The 26,992-nt window shown below is 39.3% G+C and overlaps 1 protein-coding gene across 1 annotated transcript in view; it reads right to left on the reverse strand.

Annotated features, from left to right (window-relative positions):
• Window positions 1-9,253: 9,253 nt before the first annotated feature.
• ccbe1 (collagen and calcium binding EGF domains 1) overlaps window positions 9,254-26,992 on the reverse strand; it is a 33,864-nt gene continuing 16,125 nt past the window's right edge. Inside the window, exons 4-12 of the mRNA XM_086053519.1 lie at window positions 22,295-22,347; window positions 20,911-21,045; window positions 20,457-20,594; window positions 18,635-18,747; window positions 17,380-17,476; window positions 16,762-16,901; window positions 14,538-14,573; window positions 13,102-13,137; window positions 9,254-12,150 (exon numbers count right to left, since the gene is read on the reverse strand). Of these exons, the coding sequence (XP_085909645.1) occupies window positions 11,890-12,150; window positions 13,102-13,137; window positions 14,538-14,573; window positions 16,762-16,901; window positions 17,380-17,476; window positions 18,635-18,747; window positions 20,457-20,594; window positions 20,911-21,045; window positions 22,295-22,347 (1,009 nt within the window). The 3' untranslated portion in view covers window positions 9,254-11,889. The remainder of the gene's footprint in view (window positions 12,151-13,101; window positions 13,138-14,537; window positions 14,574-16,761; window positions 16,902-17,379; window positions 17,477-18,634; window positions 18,748-20,456; window positions 20,595-20,910; window positions 21,046-22,294; window positions 22,348-26,992) is intronic.

Raw genomic sequence — 26,992 nt, forward strand, 5'->3', positions numbered from 1 at the left:
ACACAGCTCACAACTCCACCCCCGAAAAACAAAATCAGTTGAACCGCCCTCAGCTAAATTGAAAGTGACAGTTTCCACATGAATAGTTACCAGCAGTGGTTCTCAAACTTTTTACACCACCTCAAAATATACTGAACTCTCCACGTACCGCCATAATGATACTACAACATATAAATACAGTAGCGTAGAGTAGGCCAGTGTTCATCTAAATCGAGGCAGAAATGTTATTCATAAAAAGTATATCTATATGTATTATTGTATTAAGCCACTGTAACATTTTGAATAAGAAAACTATACAGAAATAGGAAAAAAACTTCACATAGTCCATCCATCCATTTTTCCATCTGACTTTGAACACGGGGCAGCAAAGACATGGACAAAGTCTGGACACTCTTTGAGCTCACTGCACTGCTCCGTCATTGGTTAAATCCATGTCCCATGGTTTATGGACACCATGCTATCAAGCAGGGTCACCAATGATTTTTGGCAAAATGCTTTGTCCTGCTGCTGTAGAACGTGTGGTAGCATCGTTTCCTAAAAAAATAAACCTGAAAGATTATATTGATTAACAAAAACAACAAAAAACGAGCATCATTATTGAAATAGTCAAAATGTAAAAATATTTATTTCTTACAGTAATTTTTGGGTCCGCTTTGGGTGGTGAAAGCCTCAGCGAGAGAAACAAGGAATTGAGACACCATTCACTTTCTGTTGACTTTCACTGGTTCCACCCCCGTGGACCGAGAGGGCCCCAGTGGCCTTCCACTCTTGTTGTGCCCCCCCGGCACAGCTATTGTGGCAACGTTAATCTGGGGATTTTGACTCTTCTGTCGCATGATCAGCAAATGGCAAGAAGTGATCTGTGAGGCTTTAGACTGATAAGGTTTCATGTGCTCTGCCGGTGTCATTTCATGTTAAACGCCAAGATTTTGTTTATCCACAAAATCCATCAACATGCATGGCAGATGTGTTTTTTTGTTTTTTTTTTAAATCATGAAACAAAAGCTCTTGTCCCTTTACACAAACGGAACACAACAATTGGGCTGGTGTAATAATTGGTACATTGGTTGCTAATGGTACCCTCCCATATTAGTTATGTTAAGAAACACACATTTTTTTTAATGATTAAAATTACATTGTAATTGTCCAATTATCTCCAGCTTTTTATATTTGTACACTTGCTCAAATATTTTTAATATATAAATTTAAAAAAACACACACACACTTTGTAGAGGCCAAATGTTTTGTATTGTATTGGATGTCATAATTTGTCAACTCTTGGAAGTGCAGTTTAAAAGCTCAGTGAACATAGAGAATAAAATAAATAAGAGTCCTCTGTGCCTTTGTGACCGAGATCCTCATTAGGGAGATAAACCTGCACTCCTTTGAGGGCAAACACAGGAGTTAAAATGACAAAAGCCATGCTAACGGATCAATTTAGCCACGCACAATGACAACCTGCTGGACGTTAATGGGTCAGCGGTGCCAGTGAAAAGCTCATCCTGGTAACTAGCGCAAATATTTGGCCAGTCAATTATATGCTCTTGTTGTCAACGTGTCATGTGTGAACCAATATACTGTATAAAATAACGTAACGACGTCCAATGTGATGGTTGTCTCATACCACTTTGCTATGTCTCACCACTACTTAACGGTAGTAACATTTGAGGTCTTGGCCCACTGCCTTTGCCCCAACCACAACCAATGCCAAAGTAGCCGTAAAACTAGTGCTTTAACTACTGTGCTGTCTAAAATATTACCCTCGGCTGTTTTTTGCGTTTTTCGAAGCATTCTCTAAATTTGTTGCTGACCTGGTGACCCACGCCGATAATGTATTAAACATGGCTGAAATACCCATCTAAATGTCTTAGCACAGCATTTCAGACAATATTTGATATTTTTGACTTCACACAGCTAATACAGTATATGTACTGTATTACCATAATCATGGTAATAGTTTTAATGTTATATCCCATCAATCATAACGTCCAAAATAATGGTTCTCCCGCATACCTCGATGTCTGAACCCTTTTTGATCAAATTGAAGGTCTTGGCTCACTACCGTCGCTCCAACCAAGCAGCTGCAATATTTGTGCTTTAACTACTACTCTCTTGAAATATAACCCACAGCTATTTCTTTTTTTGCTTCTCATTTAGGTCCTATTGATGTTCTCATCAATGACTTTAATGTAGCGCTCTGTAACGTTAGCCCATGGCACTGTAGCACCATTATGATTAAAAATGCGTACTGACAGACTTACACCGGTAGCTCAGGTAACAACCAATCACAGCTCTACTATTTTCCGAAGCTGAACCATGATTGGTTGTTATCTGAGCCCTGAGTAGTTTTGATGTCATTTTCAGTCGACAGAATGACACCTACTGAGATGGCTAAGAACAGGTGGATTTTGCCGCTGAACTCATATTCCACAAACACAATATCAGTCCGAATGCCATGTTCGACTAGTGGGCCTGCATAGAACATATTCTTGAAAAAAAATATGTTTGGGTTGACTTCCCTTTTAAAGGATCCAACTTCGACCTTGACATCTCAGCAACTACAGACCACAGTCACATCATTCCACATGAACTATGGACAAACACATGAAACAAACATCGGGAGGTGTTGTACATAGTTTTTGTTCAATATATTTTTACTATTTCTATTATCAGTATAGTTGGCAAAATACTGTGATTATATATCATCAACTCAATTACACTGAGATTCAGTCACATACAACAGGTGTTGTACATGGTTTTCTACCAAGATATCCCATTATATAACACAATCTCTGTATCGTGATGGGGTTGTCTTAATTTTGGCATGCTTAATGTGATGACCGGTAACGTTTGTAAAATAGAATGTCCTATTTTATCAGGAGTTACTCTGTGATTCACTTGCATGTAATTCTGATAATGGCAGCACAACATTGTTTCAAAGCCAGCACTTTCGAGGGGTATTGATATTGCGATGTATCATGTCCCGAGCTCTCATACATTATTGATACAAATGGATCAAATACCACTATCATCTTCCTTCAATCTCGACGTAGCTTTTTGTGTATCGGAATGTTTAACGAAATACAGTACAGTACGATGAGGAAATTCAATTTTTTTTCCTGGTGTTTCTATAGAGGAAAACACACACACACAAAAAAGATTAGCCCCATGAAAGTGGCTGAGTGTCGCACATGCTCCATCCTCACAATGCCCAAGGGTCCCACCTTTGAGGGGGCTTCGCTCCAGCGAGGTCCGGTGTGGTCCGGCCTGGAGTGGGTTAGACCACTCATCGGACTTTGGCACATTCATTTCAGGAGCGACCTTCTCTCTCATTATTTAAGCAACGGCGACAATAGCATACAAACCCCCCACCCTCCCCTTTTATGCGCACAAGTGTGGTGGGGGGTGTTGCCCCCACCCACCTCCTTTTAGTGTGCCCCGCCTGGTCTTTTCAAAAAAGATACCCTCAACTTTCTCTTTCTTCCATTTGCCGAAACAGATTTCTTTTTTTACTCTTCAGGCCTCTCATTAACTCCGCTCCTGCTCGCCATGGCTTGAAGTGGGCGGGCCTTGTGAAAAAGCAACCAATTAGGGGCCTCATCAGCTCCAATTAGACGAGACAAAGCCAGAGTAAAGATAACTCAATGAGTGTATGTGTGCGTGTGTGTGTGCACCAGTCCAGTGTTACAAAACTTTGCCATTCACAACATGAGGTGGGTGGGGAGTGGGGCGATTCTCTCCGGGGCCAAGTGTTGTTGTGCTGGCAGGGCCCCCGGGCCCCCCAGGAGTCCCAGAAAGAGAGCCATTCAACCCTCTTTTACCTGTTGGCAATCTCTTATTATTGTCCGCCTCCACTCTCTCCATACTTCCTTCAACAAGGGGAGGGGGTGGATGGATGTTAAGGGGATGCCTTTCACCTCATTAGAAGTGCATTTGCACTGTCTCCTAGCCGCAACAATGTATTTTTCTTTTTTTCTTTGTACATGATAATCTTCCCTGAATGGAGGATTTTTGGGGCGCTTAATTTGCCGCCCACGCTAAACACATTCATTAATGAATTGGGTAACACTAATTTTCTCCTATTCAAGGGGTGCATCTTTTTCCGGCGGTGGGGGCTAAATAACGAGGGGAGGTGGTGGTGGTGGTGGTGGGGAGATATAATTAGGATCCAAGGGTCCACTTCAGTAAATATTTGGAATCTTTTAAGGCTTACCCTCGATTAATTACTTCCACAAGAGATTTTCGCAGAGGGAAATGAAGTGCCAACTTTCCTCTAACAAGATAAGCTTGCGGGGGGGGGGGGGGGGTATTCATCAATTTTGGATGGGGGCGCCATTTTAATCAAACGCATGCTCGGAAAATGGGCTCATTACGGCCACAAAAGAACGACGCGCAAACAGTGATGTCATGTTTTGTCGCTTGTTTACACAGATAAAGACGACTTGGAAAAGGCCGATAGTGTTGATCATTACGGTGATGCCATTGTCGCGATAATGTCAGCTGACAACCGAGAGCAAGTTGCCAAGTTGTATAACCACATACGACCAAATAATAGGGATGTCCCGATCGCATCACGTGATCTGAAATCGGGCCTATCACGTGATTTTCAACTGATGCGGTATTGGTTGAAAAAGATTGTTTTTAAAGATCAGAAAGCTACAAATTAATCCAAAATGTGCAAATATTTTGCCAAATCTCAGAGTAATATCTTATTTTTACTTCATATTACACAATGTTATGTTATGTTTTCTGCTGCTAAAACAAAGTAGCAATGTAGTGACAGTAACAGAGCTGCAGGGGTGCAGGCACACACACACACTACACTTACACACACCTACACACGGTTGCATAACAGATCATAAATCAATACTGTCCTTTCTAAATAAGAGAAGTCATGCATGTAGCGTAGCTGCGTGGATTTTTCATTTTACCCTGCACAAGCCAATGTAAATGTATTGTTTACTATTAGATAAATCAAATGTGTCAAACAGAGGAATCCCACATTCTTTGGTAATGCTTGTATGGGCCATTCAAATTGGTGACATTTGCATCACCTGGCAATTACATGAAAATACATTTTTATAAATCGTCCTCCACGTTGATATGTATTAGGTTTAAAGTTAACGTTCAATTGGTGTAAATTACATGGCTATAGTGCCTGTATTTTCTAATTTTAACGCTAAAAACCCTGGAAGAGTTTCAGTACAAAAACAATGACATGAAAAAAAAAACAAGTCTGAGATGGACACATCTTGAGTTTTTCAATGTGTATCATGACATTTAGTGCTTAAAAAAAGGGAGATTTTTTTCATGTACCACACTAGATGGAGAACACACTGTATTAGAGCGGCAAAATGGCGCAAAGCTTAAAGCGGAAGTCAACCCAAACATATATTTTTTGAAGGGTATGTTCTATGCAGGCTCACTAGTTAAAACAAAGCATTCAGATTAATATTGCGTTTGTGGAATATAGTTAGTATAGTATATGACTAATCACAGCTCACCTGTTTTCTGAAGCTGAGCCATGAGCCCTGAGCGTTTATGATGTCATTTTCAGTGGACAGAAATGACAAAATGGCCACCTCCTGAGATGGCTGAAAACGGATGGATTTTGCTGCTTATTCCATTAATGAAACATTAATCAGAATGCCAGGTTTCAACTAGTGGGCCTGCATAGAACATATTCTTGAAAAAATATGTTTGATTTGACTTTCTATTTAAGTAGCATTGACCAATTGGCTTTTTCATGCCTACGTTTTTGGATTGTTTTACTGACACGCAGGTCCCCAGTTGTATTTATGCACTTTATGCAAAAACGATACAACATAATTCAATTATTGCCAATTATTTTGCAAACTCCACATTAACAGCACATGGATACCTGTGTCTCTCTGTACCCCAGTTTGAAAGTGCTTGAAATTGCTTTGTGTGGTGCTGAGACGTCACCATCCAGTTTGTTGTGAGCGAGGACTGCTACCTAGTGGGTTCAGAGGGGTACTGTGACTCTCCATACTTTTGGGGGCATCCCCGGTGCGATACAATGACGTCATGGCACAACACTAAAACCTACGTAGTGTATTTAATTGCCAAAGCAGCAGTAACTTTAACAACTAAAACGAGGTTGGATGTCACCTCAAAGGACGAAGTTTACGCTACCTAAATTAAAGTGGTCATGCAGTGAAACATCCGAGATGATAAAACCTACAGAAACATGCTGTAAAGTAGAAATATGCTGTTGCAAAAACACATAAAGCACACGTAGATCATAATTTTAAACTGGTGTAAAGGAATGGACATGCTGTCATATGATTCTTAATGGGAGAGAGGGCAACAAATTGTGGATATTTAATTAAAAATAAGCAATGATCCAGTTTTAAGACGATTCCTGCCTTCTTTGCATAGTCACTAAACAGTTCTAATGTTGTAATGGTGTGTATACAGGGCACCTTGCTATTATGTATGATGAAAATTAGATTGTAGAATTTGGAAAAATCTAATTCTGTAAACTTACGAGGACAAAGGCAATGTTCTGAAAATATTACAGTTGTTTAATGTTAGTGTTACAGGAACAAAACATATTTTGTGAAGAACATTGCAATCTAAATACTGTAGTGTATTTTTTTAATCTTTAAAATGATGTAGAATTTGAATAAAATGTAATGTAATTTAATGGCATGAGAAAAAGGTCATATGAGAATCAAATTGTATTTTTACATACAAATGAAAGTTGTATTGATGTGAGAATAGTCATGGGATTACAATAAAAAAATGTTAGAATTTTAATAAAATTGTAACTTTTGCAGGAAAACAAGATACACACTTGCAGAAAAAAAAAGTTGGTGGTTCCTCAGCATGTAATAGCATGGTGAACTTATTTGTCGGACAGTTCAGAATATAAAAATGTTACTTAAAAAACACGGCACAGTTAAAAGTTTTATGGTGGCGACAGTTTGATCCTGGCACAGATTATTTCCATTATTTTCTCAAGCCTCCATTTTGGAAACACGCAGAAGCACAAGTGATGAACGACACCAACGGGGCACTTCACAGTTTTCTTACTGCGCCTGTGGTTGTTTTTCAAGAAAACAACAATGACATTTAGCTCCTAAGATTAGAATTTTTCTTCATCCAGAAGTGAATGAGGTCAGCAAAAAAAAAAAAAAAGTTGAAACAAAAGCAAACTTTTATGGCTTAAACACAGCTGGGAGTCCAAAAGAGGCCCAGCACAGCCTCTTGAACTTCGGACGCAGTAAATATAATAAATGAATGAACTTCAGACGCAGTAAATATAATAAGTGAATGTGATCACGTTTTAATATAAAATAATACTAAACAAATACTTCTATGTTACCTTGACTTACTAGTGCCCCAACATAGTTACTAGTGCAACAAACAGTCAAACACACAAATAGAAAATGAGAACACTCACAGGAGGGACTCCAACTCCTCAACACTACAGATGCTGTTGTGATTTTCATCTTATCTCAACATAAAGCCATCCATCCATCCATCCATTATCGATACCGCTTATCCTCACAAGGGTCGCGGGGCGTGCTGGAGCCTATCCCAGCTGTCTTCGGGCAGTAGGCGGGGGAAACCCTGAATTGGTTGCCAGCCAATCGCAGAGCACACAAAGACAAACATCAGCACTCACAATCACACCTAGGGCCAATTTAGAGAGTCCAATCAACTTAACATGCATGTTTTTGGAATGTGGGAGGAAACCGGAGTACCCGGAGAAAACCCACGCAGGCACGGGGAGAACATGCAAACTCCACACAGGGAGGCCGGAGCCGGGATCGAACCCACGACCTCTGAACTGTGAGGCGGAGGTGCTAACCAGTCGATCACTGTGCCGCCCAACATAAAGCCATTGCAATTAGAAAAAAACAGTTTATGTCTTTACATTATATGTTGTAGTATTTTTGGGGGTGTTGGAATGGATGAATGGATTTTCAATAAGAAAAACTGATTTACTATACAGTGGACCCCAGCTTTTTGGGGGCCAGGCACCGGCCCAGTTTTCCACCCAAAACGGGGGGTCAGCTGCCGACAAAAAATAAAACAAACAAACAAACAAACAAACAAATATAGTCAATTAAAAAAAGAAATAAATCTGCAAATAGGTGAATTTGGAGTTTGGCACCCTGAAATGCTCAGTCAACCACAAAAAAAGAGAAAAAAAGGAAAAAAAAAACCACCCGGAGCCACAAAAGCCTTTTGACATCCAAAGTGAGAATAACACTGTCAATATTGGGGTTTTTTTCTTAACCACTATGTATCATAAATTGTTACAGGGAACGCAAAGTTCTACTTCTGCATATAACAAAAACAGTTTGAACCCTGACAAAAAACATCACTCGCTTCAAGTTTACTTTCAAACAAAATAGACAATAGTGTCAAATGAAATATTTCTTTTCCAAATTCACAGAGAGCCACAGCAGAAAGATGAAAGAGCCAATTATGGCTCTAGAGCCGCAGGTTGCAGACCCCTGTATTGGTACTGTAATAGTGTACTACTAATAAGTCAAGGTAGCACTATATTTACAAACTTTTGTGCTCGTGCTTATTGATGAACTAAGCGATTCAACACTGACGATGTAAATGTCTCCCTCTAGTGGAAAACAATCCAACAACAGAGTGGATTACTCAACCCAATGCAGGACAGTCGTAATCTAATGAGAAGGGTTAAGTCACAATTTTGCAAAATCAGAAATTGAAGAAAAATATTCTATTTTTCATGACTGATTAAGCAGACAGAAGAGTCAGTAGTGAGGAAAAAATTCTGAATGTTACAAAAGTTTTATTTACCAGTTAAGTCATGCTGTAGCTTTACACATGTAATAAGCATAAGGTTGTGGTATTAAGATAAAAACGCGTTTGTTTTTTTGTTTTAATTGAGCTTAAAGTCCTAAGTTTGCATGACTAAAATTTCATTTTTCATTTTGAGGAAATATTTTTTTTGATGATTAAAAAATATTGTTGTGAAAGCAATCAGCATTGTGAGAAAAAAATAGTTCTGAGGAAAGTCATTTATTTGAAAAAAAAAAGTCCTAATGTTATACCTTGTAGCATTAAGACAAAAAATAAAAGAAATACAAAAATATTTGATGGAAAAAGTTTTAATTTTACCAGAATAAAGCCTTAATTGACCTTGAATAGAATACTTAGGTTGAAGGAAATAATTGTATTTTCATCATTAAAAATAAATGATGTATGATTAGTTTGAAATTGTGGTTATTATCATTCTTTCCCGTCATCTTTTTGAATTCAATGCCCTGAGAATTAGATTGAAGCGTCAATGTCACAAGCTAAAGTTTTACAAGAAAAAAAAAAGATTTTACAAGAAAAATGGAACATTGCAAGAGTTCAACTTTACTTTGCAAAAAGTTATATTTTTATATCTAATAAAAAAGAAATGTTGCCTGAAGAGTCAGTTTGAGAAAACGTTTTTTACAACGAAAAAACACTAAGACACATGAAGGAAGCAAAAGCAAATAGTAACAATACTTGTAGATTGTAGATATAGGTCACAACTATCAGGCTGAAGTGGGCGCATGCGTGTGTGTATATGATATTATGTCATGTCATGTCATCTTCCAAACCGCTTATCCTATACAGGGTCGCGGGGAGTTGCTGGAGCCTATCCCAGCCGTCAATGGGCGAAGGCAGACTACACCCCGAACTGGTCGCCAGCCAGTCGCAGGGCACACATAGACACTGTCACTGAGCGGGAATCGATCCCACGCTGCCCGCACACAACTCAGGCGTGTGTACCACTACACTATCAGCGGACCTGTATATGATATTAGTCATGTTGTTATCATTTGTGCAACAGAGTTTCTAAAGTGTGTAAACGATTTACATGTGTGATATTACATCAGCGGTGTTAAGTGGAGATTTACCGCAGCACTGGGAAGTATGTCAACATCCCTTAAAAAAAATCCATTTACGTTATCATCCGCCAGTTGTTATGCTGTTACCATGGCGACAAAGCATCACAGTGGACTCATCTTACATGTGGCATCAATCTATAAGATGAATATCTTGAGTTCATTTAGTGTAATTGTTAGACCACTTTCTCGCACATGTTCAAAATAAAGTACAAATAAAAGAAAGGAGCCGATTGTCAGGAATGTTTTTGCAGAGCTAAAAAAAAAAGTGAAAGAATAACATTATTTTGAGAGAAGAATTGCCACTTAAATGTCAAAAAGATTTACTCTTACAAGATTAGTGTCATGACGAGAAACATAATGAAAACATGTCGCAATATTATGAGAATAAACATTTTGCAGATTAAAAAAAAGTTATACATTCATGAAGCAAAATCTTTTTTTTTTAACCAAAAATAAATTGCCAATTTACAAGTAAGAAAACAAACCAAAAGAAGTCAAGTTATTGTAAAAAAAAAAAGTCAAAGATATGAGATGTTCGTTGTTGTATTTCTATGCAATGAAACGTCTTAATATTGCCAGACTAGCAATACTATTATGTGAAAAGTGTTCATTGGTGAAACACATTTATGAGAGTAAAATCATAATTTAATAAAGGCGCACCTTTTAACTTATTCACTGCCAGACATTTTCAGACCCTCTTTTTACCCTAACATTTAATAAAAAAATATAAGTAAGTTCCTGGGAGTGAATGGCTGGACTGTAAAAAGACAAGTAAATTCGTCAATAGCAGTGAATAAGTTAATGGGGAAAAAGGTTGGAATGTTGCGAGAATAGTCATTATTACTAGAAAAATTAGAAAGGCATACCATAAAAATTGTGAAAAAAAAACAACCCAAAACCTTAGAGAACACGGTCATAATTTTTGAATGACACCTTAAATTTAGATCAATTTCACATTTTACGTGAAAAAATATGTACACTAAGCCCAAAAAAAATGCTGTTACAAGAACAAAGTCGTAGTATTACGAGAACGTTTTCAAAGTTACAAGAAGTAAGTCATAGTTTTGCAAGGAAAGTTGTAATTTTGAGAATGCCGTAGCATGAAAAATGTTTTTAAAAAAATCTTTGCCGGAATACTGCTTTAATATTACAAAAATAGCCATTTTTTTTTTAATTAGATGTGTAAAAGTGCCAAAGGTACAAAGTTGCAACAAGCAACATTTACAGTTTGTCTTTATCGCTAACCAATTTCAAGCTACAAACTTTTGAAATAACAACATTGAATATTTTGTTGAAAAAAAACCCCTCTGGTGCCTAAAGGGTTGATGTAGCATGAACAAAAAAACAAAAACTGACAGAATACCATCGTAATGTTACAACAACATCTTGGTTTTATGAGGACGAGTATTCATTTTGTGAAAAAGTTTCAGAGTTATAAGAAAAATGTATAATTGCAATTTGCTACTCACCAATCGTCTCTTCTTCTGCTCATGCCAAAGCTCTGTCTAATATAAAAGTATAGTTTTGACGCCATCTTGTGGCCTCTATAGGCAATTATTAACCTTTTTGGGGGGGGTGCATCCACAGATTTTGGCTACTCAAGGCAGGGCTTGGTCTCCATCCACCCAAATAGCGGGCGAGAACTGTTTTATGACCATTTTAAGACTAAATGTTAATTTACGATAAGAAAAAAAAATTTAGGAATCCAAAAATTTGCCATTTATCTTAGAGTATTGTTTGTTAAAATCACTTAATACAATAGTAATTATAAATAAAGTACAAAGCATGTTATTCCTAATAATCATAACGAGATGATTTAGAGTAAAGTTATTTCATTTTAATGTGTGGGAAGGACGTAAAAATGTTCCGAAAATAACATCATTTTGCATATATCATAGAAAAATAAACATCTGTGATCCAAATGGCAAATAATACATTCTGTTAATAAAAATATTTAAATAATAATAAGTTATTTACATCTCACATTGGCTATTTAGAATCCATTGCTGTGTGTTCTGCCTCGCGGTGGTTTCCTCTTGCGGGTCCTCTTGGAGTGCGGTGGCGCCGGCAAAGTCTCTCCAAAGTCCTCGCCGGAGCCCGCGTCCTGGCTGTCTCGCCAGGCGCCGGGCGTCGCCGGGAGCTCCTCACCAGGGTAGAAGGGCACTCGGCCGTACACTTTGATCTGCAGGTCGGCGATGTCGTTGCGGATGTCGGCCATGAGTAGCAGCAGGAAGTCGAAGGAGCCTGGAGGGCCCTACAGGTCGACAACGGCAAACAAGTAACTAACAGTGACAACAAATGAGCGTAATATCCAACCATTGTGTGCTACATTGTTTAAAAAGACTTAAAGAAAATAATACTATACTATACAGGATTGCAGTTTTAAAAGAGTTTGTGAGAATAACATTGGAGTTTGCCATAACTAACATTGCAATTTTCTATAAGTAAAAGATTTCATAGTAACTTTCCATAAAATTTTACGCTAAGAAATTTGTTTTGTGAATGAATTGCATTTTATTATTATTAAACAAATTTTCACTTTTTTGGTTAAACATCAACACAGTTGTACCTTTACAAGTGTACAATTTACATTTTTGAGAACAAATTATTTCAGAAGGAAATTTGATCATTTCTGAGAATAAAATTGTAATCTTGTGGTAATAAAATTTTACAAGCACGACAGTGCATATTGTATTGTAATATAATAGAAATTGTGTGAGAATTTTTATTCATTTTGACAGGGGTTTTTTCTTGCAAATATTTTTAATTTACATTAATAGAATTGAACTTTACAAGACCACAATATTTTTTTTACACAAACACAAATTTTACAAGAGTAAAATCTACTTTGTCAACAAGAATAAAATTGTCTTTTTTTTGAGAATCCAATATTAATTTGACAAGAAAAAGTGAAACTTTCTAAAATATATATTTTTTTATGAATCCAATGTTTATTGTCTGACAGCAATTGTAATTTTACCACAATAAAACTGCAATTTTTAAGAGAGTAAGATTTTAATTTTACAAGTGCAAAATGTTTATGTGAATAAAGTAAAGTAGTTATACTTGATTTGTCCAACTGTTTTTCCTCCGTAATAACGCTGTTTATTTTTGCGTCTGTCTGTAAGCGACCCTGAAACAACAGCGCTGGATTTTAGCGACAGATCTCATAGGCACGTGACGATGTAGGTGGCGATTGTCTTACTGGAGGTCCAACAGGCCCGGGTGCTCCTCGCTCCCCCTGGAGGGTGAAGAAACAAATATTTAGTTTAAATGAATTTGAGTCAAGGGGAGCATGAGAGGAATTCATAATATTGTATTCTTTTTTTTTTTTTTCCTTTAACGAGTGTAAGCGCAACTGTGAGGAATTACTGTTGATCTACGGTAGCGCTCGTTCGCCCGACCGCTGAGGTGGTTCGGCAGGCTCGTATAGGGGAGGGGGGTCACGCTGGGGCTGTGAGTGTTTTGGCAGATGGTTTGGATTTGTTACTCGGAGAGACAGATTAGCATCACCCTCCGATCTATCCACACAAACATCCCCGTTGCAGAAAAATTGAAGGATTCTGTGTATACTGTAGCTAAGGCACCTGAATTGGACCACACCAGCGAGCCGCTTAGCCAAGCAAATCGCTATTAAGCTAAGTGGCACATTTCCAAAAGATGTCATAACTTTATTAAAACTCAATAAAAGGTATCGTTTTGGGCTATCTCAAGTACTGTTGCAAACGGTTTTCCACATTTTAACATGAAACAATTACAATTATGACTTATGCCCACAAAAATCGGAATCGGACAATCACGACTAAGATCAAGTATACTTACATGAATACTCGAATGCGATCTGAATGAAACCAACTCGTGTTCGACTCACAAATTCGTGAAAATGATGATTGCGAATCCGACATTCATTAATTTAATCATACCGCTTTGATGTCATCATTGCGGATCAACAATGTCGGGTCTGGCAAGTTCAAACTGAAAAAAAAAGACGACCATAAACCTGTAACCTGTATTCTATACACATAAGAAATATCGGAAAGGGACGACTACTAAGAATTTGATGAAAGTATGATATAATAGTCATATTAGAGAGAGAGAGAGAGAGAGAGAGAGAGAGAGAGAGAGAGAGAGAGAGAGAGAGAGAGAGAGAGAGAGAGAGAGAGAGAGAGAGAGAGAGAGAGAGATGATGAAATTGATGAAATTCATAAACCAGACAGTACAGACAAAACACAAAACGGTAACAGACGTCTTGATCTGAAGTTTGGAGCATCTTGAAATCTTTTGGTTTCCTGTCGAGGTGAAGCAATGCAAACCGTTTCAGTTCCCTGACGAACCCTTCCTTAAAAAAAACAAAAAACGGAAATATTCCAGACGTGCCAAGTAGTCCGCAGAGTTTTCTTAACACCGATCAGGAAAATGGCCACTTGAACAACTGCACGCTGTTAACCCCCTCTGGGCTTACTTTTGATTTTCATGGGGCAAGAAACGTGTTTGCACTTGAGTGGATCACAGACGTCATGAACAATCAGTCATACGTCTTAAATCCGATGTAGCAACTTCGACTGCGAACAATCATCGCCTTGTAGGCGGCACCGGACCTCTATTAACCGCAGTTGAACTTGTTTCCAAATGTAATCTCACCTTGTGTCCGTCTTTTCCCGGCGCTCCCGGAGGCCCCTGGTGGATAAAGACGACAGCTCATATTTATTAAAGCTTGTGCATTTTAATTGTGTTTAGAAATGATGCGCTAGGTTAATGGCTGCCTGTGTTTCCAGCCAAGATGAACTTATGTCTTAAAATCAAGCTTGGGACGGGCATGATACATTGATACTTATTGTGGATGATGTGCATTTGGATTCGGTTTCAGGTCAGCTCAACTAACAAATTTAAAGGACTTTCATGAGTAAAAAAAAAAAAAAAAAGTTGTAGTTTCATTCTTACTTCAAGTTGACTAAAGAGATACCATTTTTGGCCTATGATGAAATCTCAAGTTGGGTTGCATACACCAAAAATTTGATCTTAATCCAAATAAAACTAAACTGTATTCTGCTAACACAAATATCGGAAACAGCCAACTACTGTAAAAGGGAAGTAACATTGTTGAAACCTTAAAGCGGAAGGCAACCCAAATATATATTTTTTCAAGAATGTTCTATGTAGGCCCACTAGTTGAAACACAACATTTTGATTAATATTGCGTTTGTGAAATATGAGTTAAGCAGCAAAAGCCACCCGTTTTTAGCCATCTCAGGGGGCGCCCATTTTGTCACTTCTGTCGACTGAAAATGACATCACAACTGCTCAGGTCTCACGTGACGACCAATCACGGCTCAACTTCAGAAAGCAGGTCAACCGTGATTGGTAGTTACCTGAGCCCTGAGCAGTTGTGCTGTCATTTTCAGTCGACAGAAATGACAAAATGGCTGCCCCCGGACATGGCTAAAAAGGGGTGGATTAACTCTTATTCCACAAACGCAATATTTATGAGAATGCTGTGTTTGGATTAGTGGGATTGAGGCGAAGTCAACGCAAACATATTTTTTTCAAGAATGTGTTCTATGCAAGCCCACTAGTTGAAACAAGGCATTCTGATAAAACGGCTGAACTGTTTTCTGAAGCTGAGCCGTGATTGGTCGTTACCTGAGCCCTGAGCAGTTATGATGTTGTTTTCAGTAGACAGAAGTGACAAAATGGCCGCCCCCTGAGATGGCTAAAAACGGGTGAATTTTGCTACTTAACTCATATTCCACAAATGCAATATTTATCAGAATGCCTTGTTTCAACTAGTGAGCTTGCATAGAACATATTCTTGAAAAAAATATGTTTGGGTTTTCTTCCACTTTAAGTGTGACTAGCGTGAGTATTCCAAACAACATCGACACACCGCTAATGAGGATTAAGAGCTTTTAGGAGAGGAACATATGTAATTAAAACCCTCCGAATGCTCACCGGAGGCCTTTGTGAGGTTCTGGCCCAGTTGACGCCGCTAGCTCGTCTGATTGCAGGTGTTGATATTAATGTCATTCATCAACATGGCAATGCACAACCGCATCCCGCACATTCTTGGTCCACGTCCCGGTCACACTAATCAACATGAAAGGATGACGCTTGCGGGCAGAGAATGCGACCCAGCCAACCAAAACCAAAACCACTTGTCATTGGATTAACCCTTCATTGTTCTTACCTCAAAAGGTCAACGTTTCAGCATTTCAGGCTTAGATTAAATGTATCGGACCTTAATGATGGTATTAATAACCCTAAATCAACTCCACATATTTGCATGTGATCTCATACTGAAAATGAGTCATACAAAGTTACCATATAACGATCATCTACGGAAGTGTGAAATGAAGTTGTGGGATGAGGAGAAAAGTCAAGTAGAAGAAAAAACCCATCTAAATTCATATTCAAAGTTGTCTTACAATGAAAATGGAATGTTTGCATCAGAGGAAAACTTTGTAATGTTACATCGTTACAAAAATTGCCTTCATTTTAAGACAGTTGCATTACGAGAAGAAGCTGAAAGTGATTTTAAGGACGTAGTTTTAATTTTAGAAGAAAATAAAACATAACGTGGCAGAAACACGTTTGCGATTTGTGGATTTGCAAAGGCGCAGATTTTTTTTTATCACCCCCCCCAAAAAGTATCCTCTATTATTCTCAGAAAACTCACCATTTTGGCCAAATCTCTGTTGCCGCCATCTTGCGGCAGTTTTGTGCTAAGGAACTACAGTGGATATATGAATACATGAGAACAAGTTGTTTTTTGAATGTAGTGTTTTGAGAATAGTCAGTATTGTGCGTAAAATGTAATGTTGGAGTTGAGAAAAAGTGTTCAGACAAATGTCGTAATTTTCCAACTGACCACAGCTCCACGAAGGCCTCGTTTGATGTGGGACAAGTCTGGTGTGGGCCCGAGGGGGCCCATCAGTCCCCTTGGTCCAGGAAGGCCCGGAGGCCCTGACTGTCCTACAAGACCTGGCTGTCCTGCTGGCCCTGGATCTCCTAAAACAAACAAACAAACAAACAAACAAACAATCAAACAAACACAAAGAGACTTGTTGATGAAAGTGGATTTGATTTCCTGCTTCCTCTCTTTAGCCGAGAAACAGTTCAAATGACTTTTTCATAGATGCGAAATATGACACATATTCAATATTCAATCTTTGTTTTTTTTTGTAACTCAAAAACATTCAAATCAAATGTACCAAATGTATCACTGTTAAAAAAATGGGAAAAATAAAATAGTTGATCATATAAAATTGTGTTGTTGTTTCTCCCACTCATTTATGAAAACAGCTATCAAATATTATCCAAAATACAATTTTACTTAAGAATTATTTGAATTGTAAATCAATCTTTGTCATTTATCGCATGGGCTGTGTGTGTGTGTGTGTGTGTGTGTGTGTGTGTGTGTGCATCGCTCAAGTCTGTTTCTTTCCAATTAATGAGGCTTTAATGGTCCAGTAAGTTGCATGTTTACCTGGTGGACCAGGTAGACCCGGTGGTCCCGTTAAAAAGGCAGCTGGGATTTTGTCATTGGTCCTCTGCTCTAGAACATCAGAACTGGTTGACAGTATCTTGGGTAAAGAAAGAAAGAAAAATACTACATATTTATTTATGAAGTGGGCATTTTGCGGTGAAACCAAAAGGCTTATATAAAGAGAATTACTGTTATAAATACATGACTGCAGATCATTATCGTATAACCTTTCTGGATTTACTCCCGACAAAGTTTGGATGAAGGCGCAATTCATGTTTAGTTGCTCTACGTAGTCGAGAAGCTGAGAAATTACAGTTTCGCTGGTTGATTAGGGAATTACTTATTTAGCCATGAGTACACTATATCGTATCATAGACCTTGAGAACATTTTCACAGCCTTTTTGAAATTTTGTCAAAGAACTTTAGAACATATCACAAATCCTAAAAATGTACATCTTTTCCATTAAACCATAATAAAAATAAAAATAAATCTGTTTTCAAAGACTGTTTTCACTTTATTTTTTTTAAACTGCGCCACCTCAACTTAAGTTCTTAGACCCCCTTGCCCCAGCAATTCAATACTATATTTTACTTGTTGTTTTTAAAACTTTTTTTAGACCCTCAGACGCTGGGTACCCAAACCTTTCTATGATAAAACAACCACATAATATAATGTATGATAAATGACTATCAACCTTTGTGGTGTACCCAATATGTGAAACAATGGAGTACCACATGACTGCAAGCAATTAATCATGTGACCCAGAGCGCCACAAGTGGCAGACGGATTCTTGGAGGGAAACGCAAGTCTATCATTGGCTTTTCCCCCTGTTAATTTGCTGTCCAATTTGTACTTGGAGAATGACATCAAGTGGAGTGAAATGTATAGGTGTTTTTTGCTCTTTTTTTTTTTTAAATAAAGGATGAAATAAAGTAGTCATACAACATGACTCACTGACATGTCATCTCTCTGCCCTGAGGGCGCAACTACTATGACTGGAGATCAGTTGGAGACCTTCTCTGCCTCATCTTTTTTGTTAATTATGCTGCACCTATTTCAGTTGATCTTAGAGCTGCCAGCATGTTGCGCCACATTGTGGTACTACACTCAAGGTGCGTCGCACTTGTGAAAAATCCATAATTTAAACGTGCGATATAGCGGGGTTGTGAACGATGAACTGCAATATAGCGGGAGCGTCAGTGTATAACATTTATAAGAATTTGATTTTTAAAAGTTTTACATGGAGGTGCTCACCTTTTGTTTCAGCTGCAACACGGTGGTCCTTATCTGCTGAAAGTCATCACATGTGGCCGAGCAGGTCCCCGTGTTCATCACGATGTCAGATTTCTTCAAGATATGATGCAGCGCTGTTAACGGTATCATTGCTATTATTTGAACTTATTTTTTGGGAGAACGTTAAGAGTTTCATAAATAAGTGAGAACAGATTAAAAAAAAAGGCAACTTCAAATTGTTTATGATACAGTACACATTTCCATGTGCCATAGAGCTTCCTCAACAAAAACAATATGGCTACCAAAAATGCTTTGTTTCCCCCATTGGACTATATTATTGAAATACACACCACAGTGTTGGTGCCGCCGACGAGTATGATTAGCGTTTAATTGACAGGGATAGAAGCAGGCAGTTGCTCAGTGCCGTGTTGCCGACATGTTTGGATGTGTGACATCACACCTCGCGAGCTAGCCGCCAGTCATGGGTCGCACCATTGAGGGGACCCGTGTGCTGGAATTTTCTACCGTCATTCCCATTTACTCCACCGGTTGAATAATCAGAGTAACAATCGTGAAAAAGGTCAGCATACAGAGCTTGCTTTTGTTTCCGCACGCATACATTAAATGGCAGATTGACAGTGTCGGGACCACGTTGCTTTTGCTAAACCAAGGAGACACCCTTGGGAGGAAGGACCGCCTCATTGGCGACGGAATGGGCGTATCCACCTTTATTATTATTATTTTTAATCTTCCGGGTCCTTTATGAAGTTTTCCTCAAGAGCATCAAGGCAAACCATGGGAAGGACCCCAGAGTTGAAGGGTTCAAAGTTCATGCTCAGGAGGAAAAACTGTTCTGACGTGCCATATGTAATGACTACCAGGTGCATACAGACATACACACGCACGCACACATACGCGTCTCCACCAATGAGGACATAACATGTTCCAACGTGAAGTTGGTCGACGGAAGCACGCTTAAAATGATAGACGGACCGACCGTCGGCCGATAGGTGATTACTATTTGACAAAAAAGGCAGATAAATGCACGGCGGAAGGGTACCCAGGCTGCAGACGGCTGGCGATTATCGGACCGGCAAATTTGAGTAAAATGCCCACCTCTGATTGTTTGCATTAACACACTCCTTTCTAACTCTAAGTGTTATTAAATGTAAAACTGAGCCATACAGTATAACTGAAAATATATACATATATCCTTACATTAGCTCTTAATTATTCAAACAGCTAGCAGACATGGCTAATATTTTACTGGCATTGGGCAGAATCCTCGCTTCTCCAGAACCATCACTTTTCAGGAAACCAAGAAAACGGCTTGTTTGTTGACTCATTAACATTGCATTGCTGAAGAGAGCAAGCCATTTTCAACCTTTTAGATTGGTCGATTTCTAAAATAACAACTATTAAAAATTAATTAATAAAATACTACTTAAAGCGGAAGTCAACCCAAACATATTTTTTTTCAAGAATATGTTTCCAGCAGGCCCACTAGTTGAAACACAGCATTCTGATTAATTTTGCTTTTATGGAATAAGTGTTAATCCACTCAACGACCAATCACGGCTCAGATTCAGAAAACAGGTCAGCCGTGATTGGTCGTTGTGAGCAGCTGTGATGTCATTTTCAGTCGACAGAAAACAAAAGGGCCGCACCCAGAGATGGGAAAAAAGTAATTGTATTTTGCTGCTTAATTTATATTCCACAAACGCAAAAATGTGACGCAGCTGGGCGGCGTCCTAGTGCCCTCTATTGATGAGCCGCCACTGCTTCATGCACACATAGGAAATGGTTGCTCCCCACAAACTCTGCTTAGCAACGAGCCACTGACCTCTCTCTTCTTTGCTGCAGGTTCGCCCGTCTTCCTCCAGGAAGAAGCCAGGCTCGCACTCGCAACGGAAGCTCCCAACCGTGTTGATGCAGAGTTGCGAGCACGCTGTTGTGTTAGTGTCACTACATTCATCAATGTCTGCATGAATCACATAAAATTAAGCTTTATAATTATATGGGGTATTTAAAATATAATCTTAAGACCCTGTGATGAACCCGCAATACTATAACACGAAAAGCCAAAAGGTCGCATCCAGTCAAGCTCCAGATACTGTGAAAATATGCCCGTGAAGGTTGTAAGCAGCATATCAGGTGCTAAACTTTGCCAACAGTGCAGTGATGTCATTGCTGTATTATTGCAGAATTTAATAATTCATTGAACCAGTCGCAATGGAACATTTAGTTTTGTGGCACAATAAACGGTCATCATATGCTTGCAAAATGGAAAGACTCACCCAAACAGTAGGGCTTCTCGCGGTTCCGATGTCGCTCGCGGTGGTAACGGTAGCCGGGGTAACAGGTGCACACCACGCGGCCAAAGTGATCACTACACTGCTGCTCGCAGGGAGCGTCAGCGCACACGTCGTAGTCTTGAAATACAAGAGAAAAGTAAAGTTAGCAATGTGAATTTCTATGTCACTTTGTTCAGCCAGAGCCACAGGCAGCAAACTATTCGGGCCAAAAAGAAATTCTTCAGAAGGTTGGTGGCTGCCATATAGTGGAATTAATGGAGTCTATGTAAGGTAACATTAAAATTGTATATGTACTGTAAATACTGTGTACCCCAGCTATTTCCAGTACACCTTTCGGGCCCCCGGTTTTTACATTATACCTTACTGGCAAGACCAAGTGCAGTACCACATTGTGCCACAACATGCAAGACAGCACTGAGCACTACTGGAAGAGTTGCAGCATGTGATTAAGAGCAAGAAGAAAAGACAAGCAAGGTCTCCAACTAATGCTTTTCAATTGTACTGGTTCCACACCGGTTTGGCCTTGCTGGGCAACAGTTGCTTTTCCATCAAACTTTCCCAGGGCCGTGCCGTTACAATGAAACCGCTTTTTAGAGTCGTTTGAATCCGTTCAGTATGAATGAGCGCTGGTGGCAAGCTTTGTGTGCAAAATCATTATCACACTATTTCATTCATGGTCAGGGGCGTGCTGGCTATTGGGAAATGTGTTAAATAATCAACACATTTCCCCAGTTCCGGGCAGTTCTTTGATTGGCCATGATTGAAGCCGGCTGTGATGATTCCCACAACAGCGCAGACCTCTTTCTCTCTTAGATCCGCCGGCCTGCGCTCATCTTCTTAATGCCGTGCACCGCACAAGAATTTACACCATTTCAAAAATAGAGCTTAATGTTACCAATAAGCAAGCAGACTTGAGTTATGTGAAAATATATGGTTTGGTTAAACACTTAGGTGTTTATATGTGAAAGTTTTTTTTTTTATGTGTCAATTTTAGCTAACTTCAAATAGGAGTGATAAACAGCTTGAAGCAAGCAGGCTTAATTGTGCTATACATACAGATGTTAACTATGAGAACCTCACTTCATAACTTCATATTGGTTTCATATGTTGTTGTGTTATGCAATATTTATTTATTGTACATAAATTACAAGTGCACTACAAAATAAAGTTTTAAAAATCATAATATGTTGGCGAAAAATGTTGTCCCATCTTGTTGCAAAATATGTTTACCTTGTGTCAAGATGTGGCTGCAAACTACTATACATACAGTAGCCTTTTTCATAATGTAAGCATATTTGACAAAATTCGTAATACGTAACAATGAATTGATTGATCATACCTAAACTATTCGGCGGGACTTGCCTACCTTCAGGAATGCACTGACCCAGCACGAACTTGAAGCCCCGGCAGCACTGCTTTCTGAAATACACCAAACGGAAGCAAATAACGTTGGGTATAATATGTCTATTAAAGCCGCATTACGGCTGATATGTATTATTAATAAAACACAAACGCGCGCATCTGTCTGCGGGTCAGACACAAGAGTTTCCCGCTGACTTGGACTGGTTCCCTCACAGCTCTGTGTTCTGATCCAAAGCATTACGCTTATTATTCATCACCGGCTCACACTCAAAAAGCAAAAAGTGCTTCCAGGTGTTGCTGTTGTTTTAACAGGAAATGATACACACCGAAAAAAAAAAAAGGAATTACTCGAAGTGAGCATGGTAATACAACATGCTCACTCAGAGATGACCCCGTAATTCTTGCAGCATTTATTCAACCATTGGGGGCACTGCGTTTCTTTTGAACTTGGCAGTGTTCAAATATGATTGATGTCATTCTTTTTCTCACATACTGTATGAGGTAAAGGACAAAAAAAGGCAGCACAGAGGGATCAAGGCCCAATCTGATGAAACTATAAAAGTAAAATATTGTAATAGTACAAAAAAATCCGTTCACTGTATCAACATTGCTTCTACTTTGAGTTTTACTGGAGGTCTTCATTTGTTTGCCCTCCCCTGATCTAGTTGTTTTGTGTATATGGATGCGTTCGGAAAAACGCCCTAAACGTGAACTGGTTCACTTCAACCGTTCGGACATTCAGAGCATTGTTCAAATGTGCCGTTCGGTTATTCAGAGTGCACAAAAACGGAGTGCCAGAGCGTGCTCTAGGTGCTCCAACTGGGGACACAGTGCATCTAGTTCGGCAAGCACTACAGGTGGAAAAGTTCAAGCGCATGCTGCTTATTGGTTTGTAAGACAGGCTGTCTATAGAATTTTAAAAATACTACATTGAATAAAACATTTAAAAAATTGTAGCCTAACTGTAAAATATAAAAATTCCCATCACAAGAACTTATAGTCATCTTTTACAAAGATCAAAATCTCCATATTTTATCAATTAAACCAAGAAATGAATAATCCTACTTTTGATGCATACAATTAAATTAAAAAATCAGGTGATTCATATACAAAATTCCAATCTTAATACAAAGATGTCATTTCATTTTATTATTTTATGTATCACATCGACCTCAAAGAAATCATCTAAAATTGCGCAAAGGTAATACCTGCAGTTATTAGAAGGCTATTCATGACATTTAGTTATGAATGGTAGCGATTCACTCAAAGATGATTATGCAGATGACAGATGTTAAAGAGTTACTGGAGGTCATTCTTACAAAAGTGTATTTCTGTTCAGCCAGCCATTAGATGAAAAACTGTAAATCAACCACATGAGGGGAAACCACGATGTTGGCTTGAAGACATTATTTTGGTTCAACGATGTACTTTTAATGTATGTTTTCTTTAAATGTGCGTCACGAGACATGCTCACTGGAACAGAATGCAAATAATACTCGCTCACTCGTATGGAATATTCGCCAGACACCGTGACGACTTCTCTCAGCACACTGGGGGCGCATGAATGTTAAAGCGTGACCATCGCATTTGATTACGTTTGTCCTGACCCTCGCCGCAGACGAGCGATGCGCCACAAAGGGGCGCTAGAGAGGCAATATTGCTCATTTTAAAACGAATATCCGACCAGTGCGGTACGCATTTCGGCTGGCAGCCAATTATCTCATACTCAGGGATGATATTTCAGTGGAGACTACAGGAGAATAAAGTGGACTATATTAGACTGAACTGGACTATACAACACTAGACAAGACAATAGTAAACTAGACTACAATACACTCTACAACACTGCACCGCACCAGACTGGATGAGACATAAACTCTACAAATTTAGACAAGACTGCACCAGAACAGCCTGCACGAACTTGGAGTAGATGAGACGACAATGTAGTCACTACACTTTACCTACCGTACCTTTAAGATACGTGCTTAAGTGGTTTACGATATAGCTAGGCCAAGAAAGTGGAAGCGATATAGCGGGAGAACACTGTAATATTTTCCACCGTGGTACAAGATGGTTTTCATCTAAGAAAGCTGAAGGGCAATTCCTCATGTCAAGTCCAAGAAGCTTATTGATTTTAAACAGGTTTGGATTCAAAGTTTCCATCAAAAATGGTGAATTGTCATCCAATTCAAGAGCCCAATGCATTTTTCATGATATCCCGATTCCTTGAACTTTAGCTTCATAGTTTTTACATATTTTACACACAGTAAGCGCTGCATTGCCTGATCTTGGCTACTAAGAATTATTGTATGGTAAAAAGTCTGGGAAGGGGGACACTACAAGTGGACACCCTGAGAGAGTTGACACGAGGACGACTTCCTGTGTGACCCGAAGGAGAATAAGCAAACAGTCGGTGGGACGATGGCGGTAAAAACAAACATCCCCCACCATCTCGAGAGAAACCAGATCCATATCCGTGTTCACTTTCCCTCAACTGTGCATCTTTGATTGAATTAGCATTAATGCAAAATGCTCACAGATTGCAACATCATACCTTGTTGCCCCTTGTGGAAAATCCAAGCGGGGTTAGGAAACATCCAAAACAACTTTACAAGATTATCTTTTCCTCCCTCATGAAGGATTCTGTTTGAAATGATTTCTTGTGGACTGGTTTTGACGCGCGGCACGGTGGTCGACTGGTTAGCACGTCCGCCTCACAGTTCAGAGGTCGTGGGTTCGATCCCGGCTCCGGCCTCCCTGTGTGGAGTTTGCATGTTCTCCCCGTGCCTGCGTGGGTTTTCTCCGGGCACTCCGGTTTCCTCCCACATTCCAAAAACATGCATGGTAAGTTGATTGGATACTCTAAATTGCCCCTAGGTGTGATTGTGAGTGCGGATGTTTGTCTCTGTGTGCCCTGCGATTGGCTGGCAACCAGTTCAGGGTGTCCCCCGCCTACTGCCCAAAGACAGCTGGGATAGGCTCCAGCACGCCCCGCGACCCTTGTGAGGAGAAGCGGTACAGATAATGGATGGATGGATGGATGGTTTTGACGCATGCTGCTAATGTTTCAACCTACATGAAAGTCAAATCAACTAAAGTGTCCTAAAGAGAAGCAGGTCAATGGCATGAAACAATTCAAACTAAACTAAACTAGACCTTAACTGACATGAGCAGACCCTTTACCAACCCTTGACTAGACAAGGCTTGATTAGACTAAACTTCACTACACTAGACTAGGCTAGGCTAGGCTATACGAGAGTAGATTGGAATATATGACACTAGAGTAGACTAGCAAGGCTACTCTAGAATAGACTATATAACAGGCTATACTAGACTAGGTCCATTAGTCTAGACTACAATCTCGGGAGCAGTGTTGCTGTGAGTCAGACACACACAGAGCAGTAGTGCTGCCATATATTCCCAATAGCGACGTACTGTACCGGTATATGATCTGTGCAGCACAGTACCAAATGGCCCAGTGGTTAGGGACCATTGATCTAGTACAGACTTGACTACAATAGACTATACTAGAATAGAGTAGTTTTGACTACACCAAATTATACCAAACTAGTATACACTAGACTGCAGATGGACTAGACTACAATATACACAGCTACACTAAATTGGTTTAAAATAGGCTGGAATGTTCTACATTACATTCAATTAGACAACACTAGATTTAACTACACTAGACTGGCATGGTTTAGTCTGCACTATCTTAGAAGAGATGATATTACACTAGACTGGACTAGATGACAGTATAATAGACTATCATAGTCTGGAATAGACTACACTGGATTCATGTGTCATCTTCCAAGCCGCTTATCCAGTACAGGGTCGCGGGGAGGTGCTGGAGCTTATCCCAGCTGACTATGGGCGAAAGGCAGACTACCCCCCGAACTGGTCGCCAGCCAGTCTCAGGGGACACACGCAGACACCGTCACTGAGCGGGAACCGATCCCCACGCTGCCCACACACAACTCAGGCGTGTGTACCACTACACCATCAGTGACCCTACACTGGATTAGACTAAAACTAAAATAGACACGACACGCATGCACACACACAATAGACTGTACCAGATTACTATATTAGACTACTAGTGTAGATTCGACTAGACTGTGCTATAATAGTAAACACTTGACTGGATGAGATTACGTGAGGTTACATTAGACTTCCCTACACTTTACTATATTGGACACGGCTACTCGAAAGTAGCGTCATCCATCTGAGACACCCGGTTGAAATTTGGTGGCAATCTGGGGAATTCCCTAGTTGGAGTTAGTTCAAGTAAGGCCCCCATGGAAAATGCCCAAATCTTGTGAAAACAACACTTCCAAAATGGTAGATGAGTCCTGTGATGGACTTTGTGGATGCCAATGTTTTCTAACTCTCTTCTGCCGTCTCACTAAAGTAACAGGCCAACGCTCACATTTTCAGATTATTTGTCCTCAAAATCTACTGGCGACACAGAGTATTAAAAAGACCCCCACCTGATTAACCGGCTCACTTTTAAATGTGTGTATATATGACATAAAATATACAACCAATCAACTCATAATTGAATCATTTACACAAATATGGTGGCTCGAATTTTCTTTTCAAACATCTCTGTTGTTTGTTATTCCGTGAATGAGATCCATTACTGTATTAAAAAGAATGTGCTTTTTAAAATATAAAACAAACTCACTTTTGATTGACA

This window comes from Filicampus tigris, chromosome 15, assembly GCF_054856515.1.
Source record: "Filicampus tigris isolate MCC_2025a chromosome 15, RoL_Ftig_1.0, whole genome shotgun sequence".
NCBI classification, from domain to species: Eukaryota; Metazoa; Chordata; class Actinopteri; order Syngnathiformes; family Syngnathidae; genus Filicampus; species Filicampus tigris.